Source organism: Tetrao urogallus (assembly GCF_951394365.1).
Source record: "Tetrao urogallus genome assembly, chromosome: 28".
NCBI classification, from domain to species: domain Eukaryota; kingdom Metazoa; phylum Chordata; class Aves; order Galliformes; family Phasianidae; genus Tetrao; species Tetrao urogallus.
The window spans coordinates 488,328-512,602 of NC_136841.1; the positions used below are offsets into that span (position 1 = coordinate 488,328).

The 24,275-nt window shown below is 47.3% G+C and overlaps 3 protein-coding genes across 3 annotated transcripts; 1 reads left to right on the forward strand and 2 right to left on the reverse strand.

Annotated features, from left to right (window-relative positions):
• Positions 1-1,984: 1,984 nt before the first annotated feature.
• LOC306956140 (uncharacterized protein) lies at positions 1,985-3,424 on the reverse strand (the record flags this gene model as incomplete). Its single annotated transcript, XM_079547554.1, has 1 exon — positions 1,985-3,424. One exon carries the CDS (start codon positions 3,422-3,424, stop codon positions 1,985-1,987), a length of 1,440 nt encoding a protein of 479 aa, XP_079403680.1.
• Positions 3,425-14,210: 10,786 nt separating this feature from the next.
• Positions 14,211-15,176, forward strand: LOC306956179 (uncharacterized protein; the record flags this gene model as incomplete). Its single annotated transcript, XM_079547597.1, has 1 exon — positions 14,211-15,176. The coding sequence occupies one exon, from the start codon at positions 14,211-14,213 to the stop codon at positions 15,174-15,176; it is 966 nt and encodes a 321-aa protein (XP_079403723.1).
• Positions 15,177-21,718: 6,542 nt separating this feature from the next.
• On the reverse strand, positions 21,719-22,333 carry LOC306956181 (uncharacterized protein; the record flags this gene model as incomplete). The annotated part of the gene is made up of 1 exon (XM_079547599.1): positions 21,719-22,333. One exon carries the CDS (start codon positions 22,331-22,333, stop codon positions 21,719-21,721), a length of 615 nt encoding a protein of 204 aa, XP_079403725.1.
• Positions 22,334-24,275: the final 1,942 nt, after the last annotated feature.

A 24,275-nucleotide genomic window follows, 5' to 3' on the forward strand; every position in this document is an offset into this window, starting at 1 on the left:
AGCACTCATTCCTACCCGTGCTTCCATTAGCTGTGCTTCACCCTGAATTACAACACCCTTCTTACAATTAAATGATCTTCCTTACCATGAAATGTCCCTTCCTAATATTAAATGATCTGACCCAAGGTTTTAGGAACCAAGAGCAGGAATGAAAGAGCAGCTAAGCAGATTAAGAACATTTTTATAAGCTCCATATATCCAGTTCATACTGTAGAACCAGGTCTGGTAGCCTTCAAGTAATCCTAATATATATTTTAGCGTTTCCAGTAAGGTAACAAAATACTAACCCGATGATAGCATCGTGCTCTGTCATCCAAACGTTCTTAATTAGCATCTGGGAAGTCCTCTAAAATCCTTTCATCTCGGGGAGACGCACAATGTAGCGCAGGGCAGAGTTGCGGGGGCTGTTATTATTCCCAATTAAGCACAGGGGAAATCGAGGCACACCGCTCTGCAGTCACCCAATGAGTCAGGGCCAGCGCCAGGCTTCAATCTGAGCTCTGTGCTCTCATGGCTACTCCACCCCATGAGATGAGCTCTGCAACTTGGGTGATTTTTGTGGTCATTCCAATTCCTACAGGGAAGTCACAGTGGTGTGAAGTCTCCCCAAAGCCTGCAGTGATGGTCTTCCCATAAAGGAATGCAAAGCACTGGGTTGTAAGATCATCCTTAGCTCCACACAGGAGAGAAGAGCCGTGGTCAGTGCCACTCATGCTCCATCCCCAGTTATCTTCCTTGTGCCCTCTGAGGAGGTGGGATCTCAGCTCCCATCACACCGTGCACCCCACAGGACACAGCTGCTCCACTCTGACCACAGCCATCCCTCACCCCCCAGCACAGCCCACGATGGCACCCCAAGGTCACCAAGTGGGTCAGAACCAGGCAGGATTCAAGACAGCGTCCCAGCCTGGGTAACACCCAGCTCCTCTTGCATCACTTGTTTTGGCTCTCCAAAAAGGCATCATCTGCTTGGCGTGAACAGCCTCCGATTCATTCACTTAATGATAGGGCATGCCATAGGATTTTTGTATTTTGCACAGACACTGTTTGTAATAAAGAAGAACCACCAAAGGGCAAAAAGACAAAATGTTTACTCTGAGGTCAGAGAACTATATTTATTTAGGTATATATATATGTATATCATAAGTATACATATATATAGTTTGTTTTCAATACAATGCAGAGTACACATCTTCAGGCAGCATAAAGAACATAGTTTATCACTTCGGTATCTCAAACATTTATAAAAGAGTAGTGCTACAGCTTTCAGTCTGATTTCCAAGACTTTCTTTGGTTTCAGGCTTTGTTTTCCACAATAACCAAAGCAACCAAGTGAATATAAAAACAAATATTCATGTACAAAGTTTCAGCAGAACCAACTTCTCTGACCAGAGATCCTGCCTCGCTCAGGGACTCCGCTGAAGTCAGTGCGGAGTCAGCAGGGATTGCTGGCCACCTCCTGTAATGAAGGCTGTTGGAACAAGACTCAGATACATTTTGCTTAGCAAATTTACATTTGGCTTCCAAATCTGTGAGCGAAAATGACTCTTTTGGAGAATGTGCAGCCTTGGGGAATCCAGGACAGCCTGGGTATCATCTCCTGAGGCCAGGACTGAGCCCAGAGCCCTTGTTGGCCACTCCATTGGTCCTCTTGATGCTGTCATCAGAGGGACTCCTTTGGCATTTCTACTTTTTTTCCCCTATTAAAACTATTCCTTTCATTGAGGTGAGAATTCAGTAACATCCCACTAAACTACTTCTTGCAGCAGACTAAGTAACAAGCCACAGATATCTGGAATGCAGGGAATAATATTTCACCTTGGCCCAAAACAGAACTGAGCTACAGGGAAAGGACTGGAAAACAGAGATAAAGCAGAATTTAACTATAGAAATAAGTTGTCAGGTGATACAAGAAGATAAATAACTTTGCCCCAAAGCCATACCTCACTGGTTTTCCATGGACCCTCCTTTTCCCTGCTCCTCTTTACCAGGGCCATTTGGGTGCAGAGCAGTATTTCTTAGAATGGCTTGAAATTTTTACTCCACCTGACTGATAAGGCTGCTGTGGGACGCATTGAGTCACACTTTGCTGTGGGATACCCTTGGTGGCACACTGCTGTGGGACGCACTTGGTAACACTCTGCTGCTGTTGCGGAACACCCTTGGTGGCACATTGCTGTGGGACACACTTGGTAGCACACTGGTGCTGTTGTGGGATGCCCTTGGTGGCACACTGGTGCTGCTGTGGGATTCCTTTGGTGGCACACTGGTGCTGCTGCGGGATGCACTTGGTGGCACACTGCTGTGGGACACACTTGGTGGCACACTGCTGCTGCTGTGGGATGCACTTGGTAGCACAGTGGCACTGCTGGGGGATCCCTTTGGTGGCACACTGCTGTGGGACGCACTTGGCAACACTCTGCTGCTGTTGCGGGACACTCTTGGTGGCACACTGCTGTGGGACACACTTGGTGGCACACTGGTGCTGCTGTGGGATCCCTTTGGTGGCACATTGGTGCTGCTGTGGAACACCCTTGGTGGCACACTGCTGTGGGACACACTTGGTGGCACACTGGTGCTGCTGTGGGATGTTCTTGGTGACACACTGGTGCTGCTGTGGGATGACCTTGGTGACACACTGGTGCTGCTGTGGGACGACCTTGGTGGCACACTGGTGCTGCTGAGGGACACAGATGCTTGCACCGTTGGTCTCACATGGCTGAGGCACACATGTGGTCACACACCTGGTTGCACACTGTTGCTGTGGGATGCACTTGGTGGCACATTGCTGCGGGGCACAAGCGGTCACATAACGCTGCGAGATACACCTGGTGGCACGCTGCTGTGGCACACACGTGGTCACACATCTGGTTGCACACTGCTGGTGTGGGGTGTATGTGGTCACGCAGTGCTGCGGGATGCACACGGTCGCACTGTGCTGCTGGTGGATTCCCTTGGTCAGGAACGGCTGCTGCGGCATGCATGTGGTCACACACCGGGTTGAATGCTGCTGCTGCGGGATGCACTTGGTTGCACATTGTTGCTGTGGGATGAATTTGGTTGCACACTGCTGCTGGGGCACGCACTTGGTCACACATGCCTCTTGCGACGTGCACTGGGTGGCACATGACTGCTGTGGCACACAGGTTGTCACACACCTGGCGGGTGGGATGTGCTGGGTCACACGCTGTTGCTGTTGAATGCACTTGGTTGCATACTGCTGCCGTGGTATGCACTGGGTCACACACTGCTGCGGGGAGAAGCTGGATGACAGAAACCGCTGCCGAGGAGTGCAGGGGGTCACGTACTGCGGGGTGCACACTGCTGACTGCCATCTGTGCATCAGAGGGTGTGTTTGGGGGCACTTAATGGAGATGTGCTCTTGGTGGAGAGGAGAAAAGCACTGCTGTTGGTAGCACAACATCTTAGTGAGGTTTTGGCAGGGCTGGAATGAGAGGTGAGAGAGCAGAGCTCTTAGAGAGGCACCCAATGGGTGCTGGAGGTGCATCCATCCATGCCGGAGTCCAAGAGCTGCACCCAACCTGTAACTTATAACTCAAAAACATGGCAGTGAGGGGACATCTAACAGTAGGGACATTCAGAGATACACAGCGTGAAATATCCCCCTGGACCTCATCTCACTCTACATCACTTAGACCTGCAAGAAGGAAGAACTGATCTTTGAGGTTAGAGGAGAAATTCCTCATCTGAGCTGCCTTCCAACCACAAAGCCCAGGTTTTGCCCTCTGGTTTTGTTGGGGACCACCTGTGACCTCTTGCTGACATGCTGAAAAAAAGCCACAACCCAGATGCATCTCAGATCCTCCGACCCCATTTGCCACAGCAGGAGACAAGCAGCACCCAAGGCAACACTGCCTGCTGACCCCACAGCACCACAACATGCAGAAGCTCACAGCCTGGTTTCAGCATCACCAAGTTCATTCTCATTAGGAAGCCAAAGCCAATTAAGGGGCAGCAATACCACAGCCAAACACAGCCTGCTTACAGCTCTTCTAGCACCGTGATCCCTGATACTCCAAAGCAGCTCTGCATGTTGTCAGACACCCACAAAAGCAATCTACAGCAACAGCACCCCAATTACGGCTAACAGCTGTTCCTCAGATTGCTCACAAGTGGCCCTTGGGGTCGGATACCCAGCTGGAGACACAGTAAGAGCACATTCCTACACTAACGCAGCAATTCACACTCACTAACATTAAAAACCTTACCCACAAAGCATTTCATATGTAAAAAGGCAGCAAGAAATCTGCATTTCCACAGCCGCAGAGGCTCAGCACAAAGCAGACTTACCCAGCTCCCCGATGAGAACGGTGTTGTGATGTGACCAGTGAGCCCTAATGGCAGCTGACCTTTTATATAGATGCTAAGTGTGCCCCGAAGGCATGAGGAACCCACGACACAGCCTAATAGCTCCGTGTACAAGCTGCCCTGTGTGCAATGCTCACAGTGACTAGCATCGACTCGCTCATCCTCACGGATGAGTAGTTGGATGTCCGCTCCCCGTAGTAAGTGTAATTACCTCCTGTCTAATCCTCCCTGGCATGGTAAGATTGAATGGTATTTGGAGAGGCAGTGGTGGACCCACCTGCAGAGATCTGGCAAGGGAGGAGTGTAGACACCATCAAGCAGTGGTGGCTTTCCAAAGCCCTTCTCCCAGCCCCAGAAACCGCCTGGTAGACCCCACAGGTGGGGCTGTCCCAACACACGGCCTCTTTTTGCACACAAATGGCTCTGGGAACCTCACTGAGTCCTCCGCATCCTTCTCTACCCATAATCATTGTTTAGGCCAGCACCTTCCATCCCCACTATAATGTCCAGCTGTGTGTGCAGCTGGACACAGACACTGGCTCCTCCAGGGAAAACCAGAAGCTCCCGCTGGAGTCCACATCACCTCCTTGGGTGGGTGATCCAGAGCCACCTGCATCCTCAGCTCACGTAGCTCTGGAGCGTGGCTGCCAATCCCAATAATCCCATGATCCCAATGCAATCAGCATCATCAGAGCAGTGGGAAAACACCATCCAGTGACTCTCATATGAGCGGAAAAGATGATCTACAGTCACATCTGATTGCAGCCATTGCGTAACTCAGCTGTCACCAGAAGCACCAGGAGCAGATGAACTTCCTCCGGTCTTGTGGTGCCTTTGAGTGAGTCAACATCTTATCACACGCAGTGCCCAGATCAGAAAAGGGGGATATTAATTTTCTGAAGTCACTGAAGATCCAATCAACGCTTTCATGTGCATTTTGGCTCATTAAACATTCCATAAAGAGACACGTTCTCCCCACTGACTCCATGTAAAGATGTGGGGATTGAATCAGAGCAGTGCTGAGCCACAGCAGCATTGAGCACTGGGGGAGATGGAGCTCACCCCAAGGAGGGCAGCTCCTGAACATGCTCATTAGAACCTCAGTTTGTTGTGAGCTACAGAAATAGCCCTCCCACGTGATTATTGAGGCCAGGAATGAGGTCCATAAAAAGCTTCATAATGCAACTGAATATGAAAGCCTAGCAACTCTTTTGTGCAGCAATGAAAGTGGTTCTCAAGGTTTATTCATGGGTGAAAAATTGGATTTCACTAGGCAGGAATTGCAGGGAATGAAATGCTCCCTTTACCATAGGCATCTCCAGCACTGAGTGTGCTCATCGTTAGCTGAACCACAAGCAGTGTGGCTTTGTTGTGGCATCCCTCCCATGGAAACTCATTCTTTGATCCAAAGCCATAACTCCTCACTGTTTTTCAGCTCCAAACTTGCAGGTCTGATCCTCCCTGTTACTGAGGTGAGCAATTCACATTTGTGTTAGTTTTACTCTAGTCTGGATGCAGGCACTGCCCCAACCTTTAAACAAATCCTTGTTTCATTCAGTACTTGGATGCAACCCATGCATACCTGCCTAACTCACTGAAAGCCATAGCAAATTTAATTAGCAGATCCCAATGACAACTTGTCTTTTTATGTCCATACCCCATTATATGTACATGAATATGCATCCAAATCCACTTTCTCAGCACACTCCAAAGCTGCAGACTCAAAGAAGGAAAAACCGCTGAGGATCCACTTTAATTTTGGCAGCAGGGCAACTTGGGAGACTTTCACTGCATGGCATTTGAATGAGTATTTCACTCTCACACGATGACACCTGTCAAAAATGTGTGCTTCTGTTGTCACCTGCTCACACCCCAATAGGATCCACCTCCTCCCAGCAGTGGTTGTCACCTATGGGAACTTTCTGGGCTCTTTTCAATGTACCTGGCTGATCTGGCAGCATGAGCAACAGCTTGAGATAGAAGTGGAAAATTAAGTTAGAATAGAGCCAAGGTATCTTCCCATGGAGAGAGAAGATGAAAAAACTCCTGGAGGAGATGCCAGGGGAGATGCTGGGAAACCACTGCCTTCTCTTTAATAAGCCAGGAATGCAAAGCAGCACCGTCACACAGTGGCATTTTGGGAGCATGAGCTAATGCCCCAGGAATGCACAGCTCCTGGCCAGCTCCAGATATAGAAGTGTGGTTGGAAGAGCAAGCAGGCGAGAAAAGAAGATGGCAGAAACAAAGTAAATAGGCCAGGTGTGATCCAAGACAGTAGGCTGAAATCTCAGGCAGCATAGAATTAGCCTTGCTCCATTAAATTTAACAAGAAAACAGTGATTAACAAGACAGAGTTGTAATGCAGGAGGGAGCTACAACAGTAAAATAGTGTTTAACAAAGGACATTGTGCATATGGGGCTACAGCAGAGGCAAATGAGAGGGCCTTTCCTTGAAGAAAGGGTTTGGAGGAGTACCATCACGGACAAGTTCTGCTCAACACCTCACAAGCTTAAGGAGAACTCTCGGGTGCCAACCACTGGTTACAGTCACTGCACAGGTCTGGGGTGGCCACATCCTCCAGCACTGCTAAAGCCAGGTCCTCAGAGCCCTACAAGCCACTAGAGCGCAGCATATGCACACATAAACCACCTCCTGCAGCAGCTTTGCACAGACAACAGCAGCACGGAATGAGTTTCCCAATGCTCTCTGCTCTCCAAGAAAAGAATCTGCCTGACCTGGCAGCCTGTGAGCTCAGCTCAAATTGCTGCCTTTGCATCAGAGCACTGTAACGTCTGAATGCTCCTCAAAGCAGTGCAGGTATTGAACCAAAGCCATCAATGCATCCTGCAGCCCACCTGAAGACTCATGTCTCCATTCCAGCTGCTTACATGCATGTGTGTTTCTGAAACAACTTGAAACAGATGCCAGGCTGCAAGCAGGGAGCTTCACAATGAGGGGAAGGTGAAGAATAGGGAAAAAGAAGAGAATAAGCAGACATGGCATATTTTTATTGTATCAGACTTGTAATTAGATAGCAGCGTACAAGCTGCAGATAATAAAACAGTGTATTATTAGCCTAGCAAGCTGTAAAATTGCAGTATAGATGTTTCAATGATTTAACAGTGCTGAAGGCAACATACAAACCTCCTCATCATCATGCATTAAAAAAAAAAAAAATCTTCTCTTAGACTCCTTACTGTATTTTAAAAGCTTCTTATTACTTAATGAACTCTTGCTGTTTTGCAATTAGCAGCCCCAGTGCACCTCTTTGTTCTGGCTGCCACCAGGCTCCATGAGGTCAACCTCTGCAGAAAGTTTGACTGCATGATTGCAATAGCTCTGGTGACTTGAAGTTTCAACACTGCCCCTAGCACCACATCCATTAGATACACCAACTAGGCTTCCAGTGCAAGAGAAGCTGGGATGCTGCTGCTACCAGCACCTGATTGCATCCAAAACATGATTGCCACTTCAGTGTTGGTTTGCAGCCCCTAACTGCAAACTTTGCTGCTTTGGGATTTGCCCCTTCCTCCCCTCCTTGGGTTTGGGAGGATTTCTATCAGCCAGGGTTCATTATTAATTCAGATGCCCTCCACATACTGAACTTAAATGTTTATTCCATAGCAATTCAACTAGCAGCATGGCTTTAGGATTAACACGTTTGTATAATCTCTGGGCCTGATCCTTTTCCTGTAATCTCTTTGTACAGTGGTATGATGCCATCAAAGTCATGAGATTGGCACAGGTATGACTCAGATTATCTCCATTAATCTGTGGCATTGAACAGATGCAGAAACAGCTGGAGAAGAATTGGTCTTTCCATAAGAGCCTGCAGCTCCTGCTATTCAATCTCAATTAATTCCATTTGCAATAGGAAGAGTCCGAAATTGCCACTGCTGAACTATAACTCCACAGTAAGTCATATTTTGCACAGCCTTCCCAACAATATTTAACAGATTCACCAGAATACAACTCACCCCACCCATCAGTGAAGCAATGAATCAATGCAAAAGTAGAGGAAGGGCCTGAAGTGTCAGAAAAGTCCTTATAACCCCCAGGAGCTCAATTTCCCAGGAAGGCTCTAGAGCACAGGTGCTTCCTTTTGGCTTTTGGGAGTGAATGCTCCCCTTTTTCCAGCATTTTGTATTTTAGCAGCTGAAGCCTGTTGTCTGCACCTGAAGCCTGGGAGCTCCTTGTTGTTCTGGCACTTTTCAAATGCTTTCATCTAAAGCCCTATAGCTTCAGTCTTGCCAGAAATAACAACAAATGCAGTTCAGGCTGTAAAGGCAGTACCTGAACATCAGGGATATTCAAAGTCTTTTTGGAAGCATAAAGCAACCTTAATCTGAAGGCAAGCAATGCTCCCCATTGCAGCAGGCACCTGCCTGTGTGCAGATGCCATTTCACCATCTCATCCCCTCCCCAGAAGCCCAGGAATCTGTATTTGCACCCCAACTGCTCCCTGTTCCCCACCAACAGCATTGCAAAGCTGAGCACAAGCTCAGGGTGACCCCTGGAGCTGTTCTGCTTTGCAATTTGCAAATCCTCCTGCCTGGGCCAGAAAGGGCTGGTGGCAAGCTTAGCTCCAACAAGTCCGCTCCTGAGCACCAGTGCATGAATGAAGCAATTGAGAATTAGTCTCTTTGATGTGCTGACTGCCTGGAAAGTGTTTCTGTTGTGCTCAATGGGTTTTCAATGAGGCACTGTGTTGTACTTGAGAAGCAGAGCAATTCTGCACCAGCAGTTAGGAATACATTTAGGCTGGGGATTAGGCATCCACGAGGCAGTGCAGGGGGCTCTGGAGTTGGCTGTCATCTCGGAGAACTGGGAGTAAAATGTATAAAAACCTTGAAAATGAAGGTTGGTGGATTTACAGAAGAGATTTTAGAGCTCTGAATGTGGAATCACAGACAATTCAGTGCTTCGGCCGTGTCTGTCTCTTGAGAGCTGTTAAAGTAATCGTGGGGAGCTTGGGTGCTGTGTTACAGCAAAAAAACTGAGAGAAGTCTCTCAAGGAATAACAGGCAGAGGAAAAAAAGTCAAGTGCAGACTGCTTGGCCATCCCTGTGGGACTGGGGAAGATTGAGTCTGCAGATGGTTCAGTTACTGGGATGGCAGCAGACAGACCGATACTAGGAAACTCAGTAACTGGTAATTAAGTCTTTTGTCTCATGAGATGAGCTAATCGAGGTGTCCACCCTAAAGTGATGACAGGCACAATAATAAAGAACAAGATGGGGAGTTAACGAAACAGTGTCTAATTAAGCCATGGGGGTGAGCCCTGTGTTGGGAGATCCAGTTGGGCAGCTCATGAATCATACCAAGACGTGAAATCCAGGAGAGCAACAGCTACTGCAGATCGTTTTCTCTGTGCACAAAGGTTCCAAGCCCTGCATAGATAGAAATCAATGAGCACCCTTGTGGATGTGAGGGGAGGGTCACATTTCACCTGCTGAGCTGAGGTGCTCTGCAGTGCTCTGTGCTTCTAAGAAAGCTCCTCCTTTCTTTCAGAGTGAAGTAGTATAGCAGCAAGGATCACTGAGGTGCTGAGACACCTCCATGGTGCATCAGACTGTTACAGACCTCCATTTGGAGCTGCTAGTGTAATTGCTGTGCACACCTCCAGGTATCTTAAACTCTGGGGACCTGAGTAATTAATGATGTGATTAGCGCTTGTAAAGCCATTGGGGGACTGAGGGTAGCTCAGCACCTCCACGAGCTGAGTGGAACCCACAGTGGCAGTTTCTGTCTAGGAAGAAGGATAGGCTCAGGACACTTCTATCAGTTGTGGTGTTGCACTGCCTGGAATTAGTGGGGTGGAGCTGGGGTCAGCAGGAGCAGAGCCAGGGCTCCGCCAGGCGGGAGCTGAGCCCACATTGGCTGCCAGGCCACTTTCCTTGATGCACGTTTCTCCCGTAGTTCCCCAGAGGTTTGAGCAAGGCAGGTTTCACTGCATATGGCATTTGCCTCTAAAAATAGCCTTTGTGCAATTCGCATGGAAGGGGAAAGCAATTATCCTGCTATGGTGTGAAAAACATTCACTCCCTATCCACAGGCTGAGTTCAGAGCCTCTCCGGTGATAATTGCCATCATTTTTCTGCTGAGGTTGCAGCCGTGGACGTGAAATGACCTCCTGGAGCCTTTGCAGAGCTGGATCCAAACCAGGGCGGAAGGTCAGGACGGCCTCGCCTGGTCTGCAGACACGGCGCAGGTCGTCTCCCCTCCAGCTATGGAAAGTGATTTTCTTTACTCACGGAGTGTTGCAAGCTGAGTCTGGAAAATTGGCACCCAAATTGGTTGTATATTCCCGAAAGCTGACTGCTTGCTTAAATGAAAGCAGTGTCTCAACACAGGGCCGTGGTGGTTGCACCTGTAGCTGCCTTTGCCTCAGTGCTGGACACAGGTGCTACGTGCCCTATTTCTCTCTCCTCGATGGCTGTAACAAAGGTTACTGAAGCTCTGGCCTGAATCTGCACGTTTGCTTTTCTCCATTGCAATATTTGACCTTAATGAAATGTGCTGTCTCAGTCTGAACACAGCTGCTCTGTTCTCTCCAGGCTAATGGATGCATTATAAAATTCAGGGTTTAGGGGCTTATTCCCCCTTGCTGTATTCCTATAGCCCTGCTTTGAAGGGCTATAGGAACCTCAGCCAAAGGGTTTTGGTAACCACGAAGCCTGATCCTACCTAGAAAGCAGACAGACAGATTATCTGTGTCTGGAAAGCATTCTGCCTCCTGCCTTCAGTGGGGCCATGGTTACAATTTGTGCCAGCAGAGCATGGGTGAGGCTTCAGATGCAGGCAGATCACAGGCTGGGACCATCCCTTGCTGGTGACCACAACTCAGCAGGTTCCAGAGCCAGCCAGGCACCAGCTCAGCCCCACCTGCAATGAGGCAAGAAAGGAAGTTGCATGGGTGAAGTGACGCTATGGCAGAAGACAACGCGTGGTCTAAACTTCAGGTGTTCTGTGCTTCAGTTGCTAAATGATTATCAGCTGAGGAAGTTACACCACAGCTGGAGCCAGCGAGTTCACACCGGGAGCCCCTGCAGTGTTGGGTACCAGCTCAGCCTGTTGTAATGATTGCATCTGCAGTGCGTGCTGTGATAAGGTACTCTGGTAAAACCATGGAGAGGAGGCAAAGATAGACCTGAGACGACCAAATGTGATGAAATTCACCTCTGTGTGGGACGTGTCACCGTGTGGGGTCAAATTGCCCCTACCCTGAATGGTGCGGACGATGTGATTGTATTCTAACAGCACTGTGAGATCTGAGGGTAATCATCAGTGAGCTATTTTCACTTCATATACTTTGAAGATGGAATAACGCTCTGAGAATACACTGCATGCACTACAAACTCCCTTCATCTCACTGTTATATTGAAACATTCTTCTCAAATGCCATCCCAGCATCCAAACCAGTGTGATGTCCCAGTTCCATCCTATTGTGATAAATCTCATATGCTCTTAAAAGTCCCTTTACTCTTCATATGGTAGATGAAGATATACTCAGGTCCCACTTCTGTCATGTTTGCTAGCTGGGAACCATACCATGTATGACAACATGCATTCGAAATAATCTGCTCTGAAATGAGGGAAGAATGAAAGCTATGAAGATCTTAATGGGAAAAAAATAAACCCATCCATCATGAGCAGATAAAATGACTAGGAAATCGCTTTAGAGAATTCATTGACGAAAAAGAGGTGGCAGATGTCGAGAATAGGAACAGTCCCCAGGTCTTAAGCCACAAATGCATCCTAAGAAAAGGGGGCAAGACCATTAGCTGGCATGGAAGACCTCGGTGGGTCTGTGGTGACAGTGTTAACCAAAGGCAATGACCTTTATTCGCAGAGAAAGTTTTGCGTTGGCTCAGATCAACCAGAAAAGGGATCAAAATGCTTTCTGCACAAAAAAAATAGCTGTCTCTTCACACTGCCTACGTGTAAAACAAGTCTGTGGAGGAAACACACAACGGCAGTTGTGAAAGAGTGAGCTCATTACCTGGAGGACTCATCCCCAGAAGGCAGGGCTTTGAAACCATATAAAAGTTCCCAAATCTCCACGCTGCTCCATCCACTCGACTTTGCACTTCTCCCTGTTGACTGGTTGGGTAAGTCACTGAATACTGATCCTTCTTGTGATGCTTATGATTTAATGCTAGCTAGAATCTCACAGAGGTTTCATTTAGGCAGGCTCTTTAAAGACGTGCTTTATTTGGTAACTTTGAGCATGCAAAAGATTCCTACAGAGGAGAGAAATTGTGGGCGTTGGGGTTGGACCAGCAGTCTGGGAATGGCTCTGCAAGGCAAGTTCAGATAGTTTGTAAATTTGGGGATAGTTAAGTGCCAAATTAGATCCTTTCTAAAGAAATTAGATAAAATTATGTTGGTTTAAGTGTAACTGATTCTACCTTCAGGGAAAGGGAAGGTCTAAACGGCCTACTGAAGGTCCTTCCAAATCCATTTTCTATGATACTGTTATTTATAATATGATAGCTTTTAAAACTTTAGTATCATGGGGTAATCATTTATTCAAAAAACAGACCTGTGAGTATGAGGGGCTGATAGAGCAGAAGGGAGAAAATACTCCTCCTGTGCTCTGTCATCCATGGCTTAAGATGCCATCAGGAAAGGAAACAGTAAGAGCATCAGATAATGATCTGGATGATCTGGGAGGATGGGAAAGAGAGCAATGATTTGCTCTGAAGATGTGCTGAGCAGGGAAGGTGCCATGGGAAGGGAGAACACTTGCACACACACTTGATCAGCATTGACTCCAGTCCTTTTTGGTGGGACTTTAAAACAACTCTTCCAATTCATGCTTCCATGATTTTAACCTTTTCTTTGTGTCCTTTAGAAAAAGAGCAGCATGGGATTTGCCAGAGCCACAGCACCAGGCAGCCAAGCCTGATCCTGCTTTGGCAGTGCACCAAAGAGAGGGAGTTTCATAAATCTTTAGGAGAACCCATTTGGCACATTGCACATCCTGGGAGAAGAAATCCCTTTTGATTATCCTGATTCATGTGAACTACATGCATTATGAGTGATGCTAGTGATGATAGTCCAGAAATGTAGGGCAGCATCACCACTGCTAATTCTTTCCATGGCAGCTGGAAGGACTGTGACACTGCAGCCTTGGTCCATTACATCACCATGAAGTGAGGGATAGCACTGAGGTGAAGCTGACCCATGACATGGGCACTTCTAAGGCTCCCAGTGCTACACAAAGATGTTACTTACGGGGGAGGTCCACCCTGAGGCCTTAATTCCAAGAAAAATCTGGAAACCATTTTAAAAAGGGGCAAACAAAATAGATGATTTCATTTCTGTCAGTGTGGGGTGTTCCGTTGGACCCAGATTCATGTTTTCTACTTTCTGATGCACAGGTGTTTTTTTTTGTTTTTTTTTTTAATTCTTGTCTTTAGCTGTCCATTTTATTACGATTATTTTGACTTTCTGAAACCGCTATCAATCCAGCAGATCTGTTATTTGCCAGCTCCTCTCGTCAGTCCCCCAGGAAAGAAATGAAAGGGAGTTAACACGTTGGGAAGAGCAAAGCAACGGGTGGAAGAGCTCTGAAGTGTAAATCAGCTCCGATTTCAAAGGAGTGATTCTACCTCTGCTAGACCTGTCCCACACTGCAGAGCAGAGCAGAGGAACAAGATAAGGCAGAGTCAGAGACAGGATGAAAAAGAAAGAGCAAATCATAATTCCTCCTGAGCCAACCTGCCTTGGGTAACCAAGGGCAAGCTAAGAGAAAGTTAGTCTTGCAGATGATGAATGTTTCTCATAATTGTTTCACTCTTATCCCAATGCTGTTCGATCAGCAGACACAATAACACTCTGACGTTTCTTTCAGATAATCTTGTTTCCTGCAAAGATGTCTTTGAATCAGATGCAATGCAAGCAGGAAATCACTCTCCCATCTGGCCTGGGCAAAACGGTTTCAAAGGAAAATCAAGAGCCGGAGCCCTGCGTTGAGCCTGTCCCATGCCCTCAGCAGCACCAGTCTGAAGCCCAAGTCACAGAAGTGACTGCAGTCGTAGTGGTGCAGTATCCAGAAGAATCAGAGCCATTGCCAGCACCATCAGTGGAACCAGGCAAGGGAGAAGCACCAGCAGTCGTGATACCCGAGTGCCCACCCCAAGAGCAGCAGCAGCAGCAGCAAAGCAAGCTACCAGCAAATTTCCCTCCAGTATCACAGCCTGAACCTGTTGCATGCTCCCAAGAGAAGTCAGCATGCAAAGAGCTGCCAGAGCCAGTACTTGCTGTCTGCCCTGAAGCTGTCCCCCAGCAGAAGCAGGAGTGCAAGGAGATCCCTGTGCAAGACCCTGTTGCCTCTCCTGAACCTGCAAAGTGTCCTCAGGAGAAGCAGGAGCACGAGGAGGTCCCTGTGCCAGTTCCTGTCCAAAACCCCGAGCCTGTACCCTGTCCCCAGGAGAAGCAGGAATGCAAGGAGGTCCCTGTGCCAGAACCTGTTCAAGAGCCTGAACCTGCACCGTGTCCCCAACAGAAGCAGGAGTGCAAAGAGATCCCAGTGGTGGTCCCTGTCCAAAACCCTGAGCCTGCACCCTGCCCCCAGGAGAAGCAGGAATGCAAAGAGGTCCCCGTGCCCGCCCCATGTCCTGCAGAGAAGCAGGAGTGCAAAGAGATCCCAGTGGTGGTCCCTGTTCAAAATGCTGACCCTGAACAATGTCCCCAGGAGAAGCAGGAGTGCAAGGAGGTCCCTGTGCCAACCCCTGCACCCGGCCCAGAGCCAGAGCAGAGCTCCCTTCCTGAGAAGCATCCTCCCCTTGAGCAGCAGCAGGTAAAACAGCCCAGCCCGTGGCCACTGACACAGAAATAACTTGCAGCTGGCAAGGGAAGCCCCAAAGAGAGAAGCAGGATGCAAGACCTCCCCCCATATTTCACACAGGTCGTTTTCCAATGCCCTTTTACCCACTGCAGAATTTCTGTTAAGCACAGCTCCCAGCTCCCCCCACTAACGCTCACGTTGTCCCCACTAACAGCTATATGCTACCTGACACGTCAGGGCTGCCATAGATAGGAAGGCTCCCAGTAGTGGTGCAGGCATGAGCATTTGGCTTTCCAGCAACCTGAATCTCTGCCGTCTCCCAGTCATTCAATCATCCGGAGAGAAAATTGAAGAGCATGATGGTGGGCTGTAGCCAGGGCTCATCATGCCAATTATTCCACCTTCACCCGATGAGTCAATGCATCCTGCAGACCTGCACACTGCCTCCTGGTTCCCATGCATCCCTCCCCCAGCTCCCTGCACGCCAGCACAATCTCCCACCTCACATTTAGGGCTTTGCCTATCACTAATAGGATCTGAGGTTTCCACTAAAGCTGCAGCTAAGGGGTTCTGGTTGGTGGCACCAAGGCTTTCTGGACCATGAATCCACAGTGCTGAATATTTTATGCAATAAAAAACCCACTGAGCTAGAGGAAAGTGATAAATCTTTACAAAAGAGCCATCACCTCTTAATTACCTGCTTGCTTTGCTAAACTAATTGTCGTTGTTGCTTTCCTGAGAGAGCTCACCTCAGATTTTCTAGGATGTGTCAGGCGCAGCTCAAGCTGACAGTATTCATGGAAAAGATATAGGTAATTAAATGCAACCCAGACGTGTTTTGAAATAGATTAACCCCCAGCACAGTTTCTAGCTGTCAGACAGGATGAAGGAGGCGGCGTGCACGGTCTGAGTTACACCCTGCAACATGTTTCACCACACACTGCTCTTGCATATGTGTTTGGTGCTTCACCCTAATTGTTTTAGGCTGATGTTGTATCCAGGATTTATTTCACTGTGAAAACGGACAATAAAAATGACTTTGAATACTGAGCTGTGAGACTTTTAATAGCTTCTTCTCACAAAGAGAACCTGGGCTCTCGGCTTGCACATCACTCAGGCTGAATGCCAGGGGACTGGGGACTCAAATGTGGGTGCTTGAGAGGAATGCTGAGTCTTCTGCTCCTCTGCAAGTGCCTGCAAGAGACCGTGTGCTGCACCAGCCCATGGGATGGCTGATTGTACTGCAACACTAATTAATTGTGCATTGAAACACTAATGAATTTCACTGACACACCTCCACAGGACTCTCCACCCCGAAGCAGGACGCAGCTCACATCCTGCTCCACCTGCCCTATTCAAACACCATCTACAGGGCAAGCTGCAAGCAGCAGCACACAGATTTCCCACCCTTGCTGAGCCAGGAGAAATTCAGTCTCACCCTGCTCTGCTGGATGGGTGTGGGATGCGTGCAGTCCCATCACCAGATTGCAGAGCTGCACCAGACACAGCCTCTGGCTTGCACAGCCTGCTGGTGTCTGACTGCAAGGCATCAATATCACATCATTCACCGCCTCTGCCTCTGTGATAATGTTTCTCCTCTGCATTTTTTTACAGCTGGCTGGAAATCAATTAGCTGAGCCAATATTTCCTGCCGAGAAACAGAAACATTCAAAATCCTGTTTCTGGCTCTTTTAAAACTGGAAATAATCATTTGAAGTAATCAAAAGTTTCTTTTCAGTGTCAGAACATCCAAAGATCGCAGCTGTTCTATATCTGGGACTCCCAGTCGTGATTAATTGCTTTGATAAATCCCACAGGAATGTACTTCAGAACGTTATACCTTGCAGAAAACTGCGTTTTGCCTGGTTTGCACCAGCTCAGGGTGAAAACAACTTGCAAAATTTCATAATCCAGACCTGAGAATGCCATTTCCTCCATAGGAAACCTGGATGTGCATGGGTCCCTGTATGCCTTATATGCATGTGTATACTGAAAGGTGACTCTGATTACAAAAAGAAGGCAAAAGATAATGATTGATACCAGTAAAGCTAAATATATATATATATATCAGGAAGCAAGTGAGGAGGTTAATTACACTTTTATTGCAGCGTGTCCCAAATTAAAGATCAGAAGGAAAACAGCCCCATGACTCTTTTATAATAGAAGATGAATAAATCTGAGATAATTAATTGCATCTCTTTGTGACTTCTGCAAGCAAAGAAGGCGCCTTGGAAATGTCTAGCTATTCAGGCAGAGCTGGAAAGCAGAAAGAGAGCACAGAAAGACCCATTTGCATTTTCCATAGCTCTTCGTGGTCGCTGCTGGGAGCTCTACTTCTGCTTGGGGCACTGCTGCTGCTGCTGCTGCTGTGGGACGCTCTTCACAGGGCATTTGGTCTGTCCTTTGGGGGCCTGGCATTGCTCCACACCCTTTGGGGGACACTTCTGCTGGCACTGGGCAGGTATTTGTTGCTGCTGCTTTTGCTGGTGGGAAGACATCTCTGCTGAGCCTGGAAGAAAAGCAAGGTTCCCCTCTGGTTACTTTGAGCCCTACACAGTTCTCTTTATATTGTAGCTTCAGCCATTTTGTTAGCCTTGATCCAAAGCTAGCAATGAGGAGCCTTTAAAAGTCATTTCTAGCAGTCAAAGAACATGGGAAAAAAAAAGCCCAAACCAACAAAACTCGGAAATCCCTCAGGATGAGGCTATTCAAACCAACCCTGTGTTAGTGACTCCAGACTGTCGTAGCTTCCCATACTTCATTTCGGGGTTCTATGGAGCTCTGCTGATGCCCTGGGGCATAACTGTATGGAGGAGAATGCAGGAGGAAAGCACTGCCCTAATGAAGCTGTGATCCCAATAGGTGAATGGTTCCAGAAGAAGAGGGAAGAGGAGGAGAGAAACAATGAGTGGGTTTTTCCTTCTGTTCGATGTACTCTGAACATTGATAGATTAAGAAGCAAGACAAATTGTGATGAAATCATGGAGGCTCAAGACCTCAAAGCAGTATTTGTTTGGTGCAAGAGGAGCAAAAATCCAGTGATATTTCAGTGTTCCAAGCGGTTTATTTGGAAGAGAGAAGAGTTGGATAGCAATCCCTCTGCTTATGGTCACATCTCTGCATAGAGCACTAAGAACCCAGAGCAGGAGCTGTGTCCCCTGCTGCAAATGCAAAGAACTGTCCTCCTGCTGCTACCACTTTGTGCACAGAAGTGAGACTTAGAGCCCTGGTGATCGGCACACAACTGCTCTGCAAACACAGAACGAGTTGGTGGATGCCATCCTTTGGTGTCTGATCCTCAACACCTGGTGGTTATCCAAAAGGATTCTTATCAGCTGGAAGAAAATGCTGAGGGATAACAAGGGTTTGCTGATTGAAAGTCAGTGAGCCACTGTCTGGAGCCTTGGAAAGTCTCAGAATAAAAGAATATGGCTTTCGCCTACATGCAGGAGAAAATGGGCTGGAGTTGCTAGCAGAGAAATAAAATAAAGAGAAACCATCCCATTTCCCAAGAGCAGAGCACCATGACAACCCCCAGTGTTGCTGGATCTGCATGGAGGAACTCACCTCGCGTCAGCTGCTGCTGGCAGAAGCAGAAAAGCCACCGGGTGCAAGGAGCCTCAGGAGCAGGAGGCTTTTATATGCGCTCCAAAGGCAGCCCCAGGAGCTGATGACAACAGATTAACTTGATGACCAGAATCTTTCACAACCAGAACCTGCTCCACTGACACCTCCATACTCCTGGACCTCAGTCAAGGGCTGCAGAGATGCCTCCTCTTTCGGGTGCGGGGGATTTGTTGTTTTTAATCCGAGGCACGCCCAATCTGGTAATAACTGGCTAATTTATTAATAATTCATCCCGTCCCGACCCTGGGCAAATATCCCACAGGTGAACTCAGATTTCAGCTCCAGCTCAGATCTGATGTCATTAAAACATGTTTCTATAAAGTTGAGGTGTCTCCTGGTAATTTTGCCCATGATCACCAGGACAGTTGTTGCTTCTCTTCTCCATTTCCATCTCAAAAAGGGAACTGAAACATTTTGTATTATCAAAAAATGAAATGGAGATCTTCCCTCTTATTTCTCTTTGAGATTTTCCTTAGTTTTTCACTGAAGGATCTAAAATTTTTTTTACAAGCACCAGGTTTGGCTTGCTGAGGCCATGGCAGGATTCCTTTTGCTGGGGATGGTTCTATGTTTGAGAAAAATGTCAGTCGTCTTGAATTTTTCCCAAGGAAGAAACAGAGAAAATCTTTCAACGGAAACATTGCCTCTAGCTGTAATGGAAAAGCTTGTTCAGGACTTCATTGAGTGTTCCTCAGTGCTTTGCCCTGTGGGGTCACGTTCAGCCCTACGAATTACAGCTCAATCTCCAATGTAGTGGTGTGATATGCAAAGAAATGATGGACATGGCTTCCACCGGCTGTAGGAGAGCAGAAGGTGCTAATGGAAAATCCCATCACGTAATATCCCCCATTCATTGCTGATTAATCAGGGGTCTTAATGACCATGAGGTTAACATGGACGAAACATCATTCATTTGTTCTAAACACATGGGAGAATCTTAGCAATGCTCAACTCTGACCACAGGTGCATAGGGGAGCGATGTGTCAGGGCTTTTGCAACTCATGGTCCATCAGGCACAGGAAGCACAATGGACACAGCCCAGCAGCTCTTTCTGCCACTTCCCCCAGCATGCTCACATCTATCATTACTGTGCCTGGAGCAGTGCTCGCAGAGAGAGGGAGAAGAGGAAACTTCAGTGACTAATGCGGCTGATAGAGCTGGATGAAGAGGACTGGAATCAGTCAGAGGTGACTAAACTGGACAACAGATCTCACTAGCAGCTGCACATGACTGCCTGACAGATTTTTTCCACACCTGGAAGCGGGCACTGATGCTTTGTGGGGTGAAGGATGGCAAAGTTCATTGAACACAAGAAGTTTGTGTTCAACAGCATATGTGTGGTCTCTGTCATGCCTTCCCCTTTCTTGCTGTCTGATCCACCTGCCATCAGTTTGTCTCTCCATGTGCAAACGTATGTTTAGTGTAGAAACAGTTTGCCTTCGTGAGATACAACATTTTGTCTGTCGTTATTCCTGTTTAGTGATTTTCCTTTTGGTGTTGACAGAAATAAGACAAAAAGTAATCTGCAGTCAAACTCTACACCTGCACACAAGGTTTCATTAAAAGCTGATTTGGTAACAGTGTTTACACACACCTAAATATAACTCTTTTCTTTTCTAGATCAGTCCCTCTCCACCCTTGCCATAATGACATGGTAGGTGGGTAATAACCCTCTGTCCCAGACATGGAAATTGTATGGCCATCATGAAGACAGAGGTGAGCAAGTCACATGCAGGTGTGTAAGACAAAGGGAGCATTATCTCTGAAACTTGACATCTAAATGGTTATAACTCCGTCCAGACAATGGTTCTCCATTGGCTTCAGAATTGTGACTCCAAATCAATAACGTGTGCTTGTGAATGAATTAAAACCTTATCATCCCCTGCCAGATGTTGATGAACCTGCAGTGCCAATTGCTTTATCAGCTAGGGAGGTAACTTCTTATTGCAGGTAGAGAACGGGTAGGTAGCAATATGGTGAGACTTTCCCAAAGTCATACAAAGAATCTGCAGCAAACTTGGGAACAAAACTACAGTCTTGCAGGCGAGGATCTGCTTCTGAGTGATGACAAGGTTCACCTCCTGAAGCCAGATCCTCTACATTCTGTCTTTAGTCAGTGAAGATCATGGGAAAAGCTGCCTGAAAAGGCCATTTTCATCTCCTCTGGATTGGTTTAAATGAAAAATTAAGATCACATTAGTGATCTTAATGCCTTCTCAATGCCTTCTCCCTTAGGTTAGGGTTTTTGTTACTTTTGAAGTATCCTTTTGAAGTATCCTTTTAACAGATTTGGCCCCAAAATCCAGAGCCACAAAGACCAAAAATACCATTATTTTGAGGTAGAATGAAACTGTGACACCTATCAGAGTGGTATTCACGGGGTGATTTTTTGTTTATGTCATTGACTTTGTTCAGCATCAGGGTGCAAGCTTGGTTTGCAGCATTGTAGGCACAAATCCTTCATGACCTTACCAGCTTTTTAAGAGGAACACTAAAGGATTGTGTTCTTTGGTCTGAAGGTATGCGAATTTGGGGACTAAACAAACTAAAAATGACACATTAATGCCATCGATGGTCAATTTTTATTGCTGCATGTAGACATTGAAAGGCAAGAGGACAAACATTAGAAGACGTGAAGAGAATTAAAGAATAGAAGGGGAGGCGTCTTCACCAACTGCTCCCAGTACAACCATTGAAGAATATCTCCCCAAGATAATAAAAGATTGGCCAACTGCAGTTACCAAGAAAAAGGTGCTGCGATTGCAGATGTAGCACAGGAAGAAGAGATACGGGAAGAAAAATGCAGAGAAATATTTTCCAAGTCAAAGAGAGCATGGCTTAACCGAGAGAGGTTTTGATACGTTGCAGGTAGGTCTGTCATCTGTATTTCATTCCCTGGGTTCTTACGAGCCAGCAGATATTGCAAAGCATTGGGGCTGCCTGCAAGGCCCATGCAATGAAGGCAATTAGCATGGACGAGTGCAGACGGTGCCACAGGGCTCCAGGCACACGGTCTCACATGTTTCTACACACTTCTTGGTGCCCACCTCCACACATGGTGCTGGGCAGGGCTCCACACACTTGGTGCTGCACTGGGTGCTGCACTGCTCCACGCATGGAACGGGGCACTGCGTCGGGCACTGGGTGGCACAGGGCTTGATGCAGGCATCAACGCACGTAGGAGGACAGACATCCACACACTGAGTGGTGCACTGGGTGCTGCAAGGCTCCACGCACTGGGTGCTGCACTGGGTGCTGCAAGGCTCCACGCACTGGGTGACGCACTGGGTGCTGCACTGGGTGCTGCAAGGCTCCACGCACTGGGTGACACACTGGGTGCTGCAGGGCTCCACGCACTGGGTGACGCACTGGGTGCTGCACTGGGTGCTGCAGGGCTCCACGCACTGGGTGCTGCAGCACGTGGTGCACTCAGTGGCACAGGGGTTCTGGCAGACCTCCACGCATTGCGTTGGGCATGGCTTGACGCAGATGTTGCTGCAGGGCTCCACACGCTGGCTGCATTTCTGCAGGCAGATGGGAGGCGGCAGGCAGGGCTGCTTGCACTGCTCGTAGTAAGACATCCTGTTGGATACTGGAAGGCAAAGACAAGACAAACAGATCACGACTCTTTTCTCCCCAAGCCACAGTTCACAACTGAAGCCCTTCGAAGAGGCATAGCAGTTAATTGGTGGACTGAGAAGTCAATTAATGAAAATTTCATGCTTGAATGATTTCTGGATCTGGATACATACAGTTAACACTTTCTTGGGAACCTGAAGGCATCACTGCCAGGAAAACCACAACCATGAACTCAGAACTGCTGCACGAAGTTTAGCTTTGTAAAAGCCATAAAGTAACAATAGCCTATTTCCTTATTTTCTTAATTATATCAGCAGACATTCCACAGCATATCTTTTGCTGGTCACTTCTTCAGCTCCTCAAACAGACCACAGAGCACAATCCCATCTGTGTAGACATCAAGCTGCTAATCCCAGGGGAGGAAGCCCAAAGACCACCAGTTCAGATACTCTGTACTGTGTATCATAGTACAGCATTGGAGTTAATGGGTTTTAATGGGCTTCTCCTTCACGAGGAAAGTGCTAGCCCAGAGGTTGCAGCTCCTGTTTCTGGTTCAATTCCCCACACTGAACTCTCCCAGTTGCTTCTTGCAGCTCAGCCCGCAGGTGTTCTGCAGCTTCCCTCTTCATGATAATGCATCTTCCCACCCATCTCCTTTGAAGTCTCAAGTCTTACTCTGCAGCATCCAGTAATTTTGGTAATTTCCCGACTTAATGAGGTTTAAAAAAAAGGTTAATGAAGATAGAACATGAAGGAGGATAAGAGACAGGTGGTTTCTGAAGATGTGACAGGACATTTGCAAGCTACCTAAGGAAGAGCAATCTCTAAGAGTCAAACATCCTCTTCCCATTCCAACGTGGATCCTGGAATGGGAGCACCTGAAGCAAAGCTTTCCTGTGACAGTTAATATATCCTTTTGACCAGAACAACCAAGAAGAACAGTCATCAAATTATCCCCTGATAAATACAAGAAAGACTTACCGTTCACCAACACAAGTGAGTGAGGGAGTAGACAAATGAACTGATGCAGGCATCAAAATGCAAACCTTTTTATATGGCGTGAGTGGCGTCACCTCCGGAAACAAGGGAGCCCAGGGGTATGGAGACCTGACCACTAACAACCTGCATAGGCTCCACCTGCACATGCTTTACATATTTGTCTACAGCCTAATTTTTGATGGAAACCTTCTTCCAGGCAAAACGTGATCCTGAGCAAATCCTGCTTCCACCTTCTACATATGTCACGCGGATCCCAATGGGAATGAGACAGTAACTGGAAAAAAATCATGTAAGTACTAGATGAATTGCTTTTCCAGAAAGAATCAGTACGCCTGGATATATTCACCTCATTTTTTTCCATAAATACCTGAACAACCTTTGTTGGTTTTTTTTTCAGTAAAGTAAGAACAGACAGCCATTATTAGGGTACGTGGGCAATTGATCTGATTTACTACGAGAAACATTGCATCCTACTTCTCATAGAAAGAGAGAGCTAATCCTACAGTGTTCCACTAATGCTTCCAAAATATATTGAGATTTCTGCTTCTCCAGTACCATTTTGGCCACCAAATGTTCTCTACCCACTCCTACCCACTGTTGCCCTATTAGCAACATTCATACTTGGCAATGCCAATGGAGACACAACTCCAATGGGGACCTCTTCAAGTTATTGAGGTAATAAATAGAAAAGGGGGGCACATTTTAAGGCCTATTTTTCATTGTCAGAGCAGTGCAAAGCACTTCATTTTAAACACAATTTAGGCCCAGGGCTCCATGTAAGCTATTGAAGCCATGATACACCACTCAGATACAGCACAGAAAATGCTCATTTCTCCAAAATGTTCCACTCATGGAGATGGAATGTCATCACCAAGTTATGTGTAGGCAGGCAACTACATCACTAACAAAAAAGCTGAATGGGCAGAAAAAAAGCCAACAACCCAT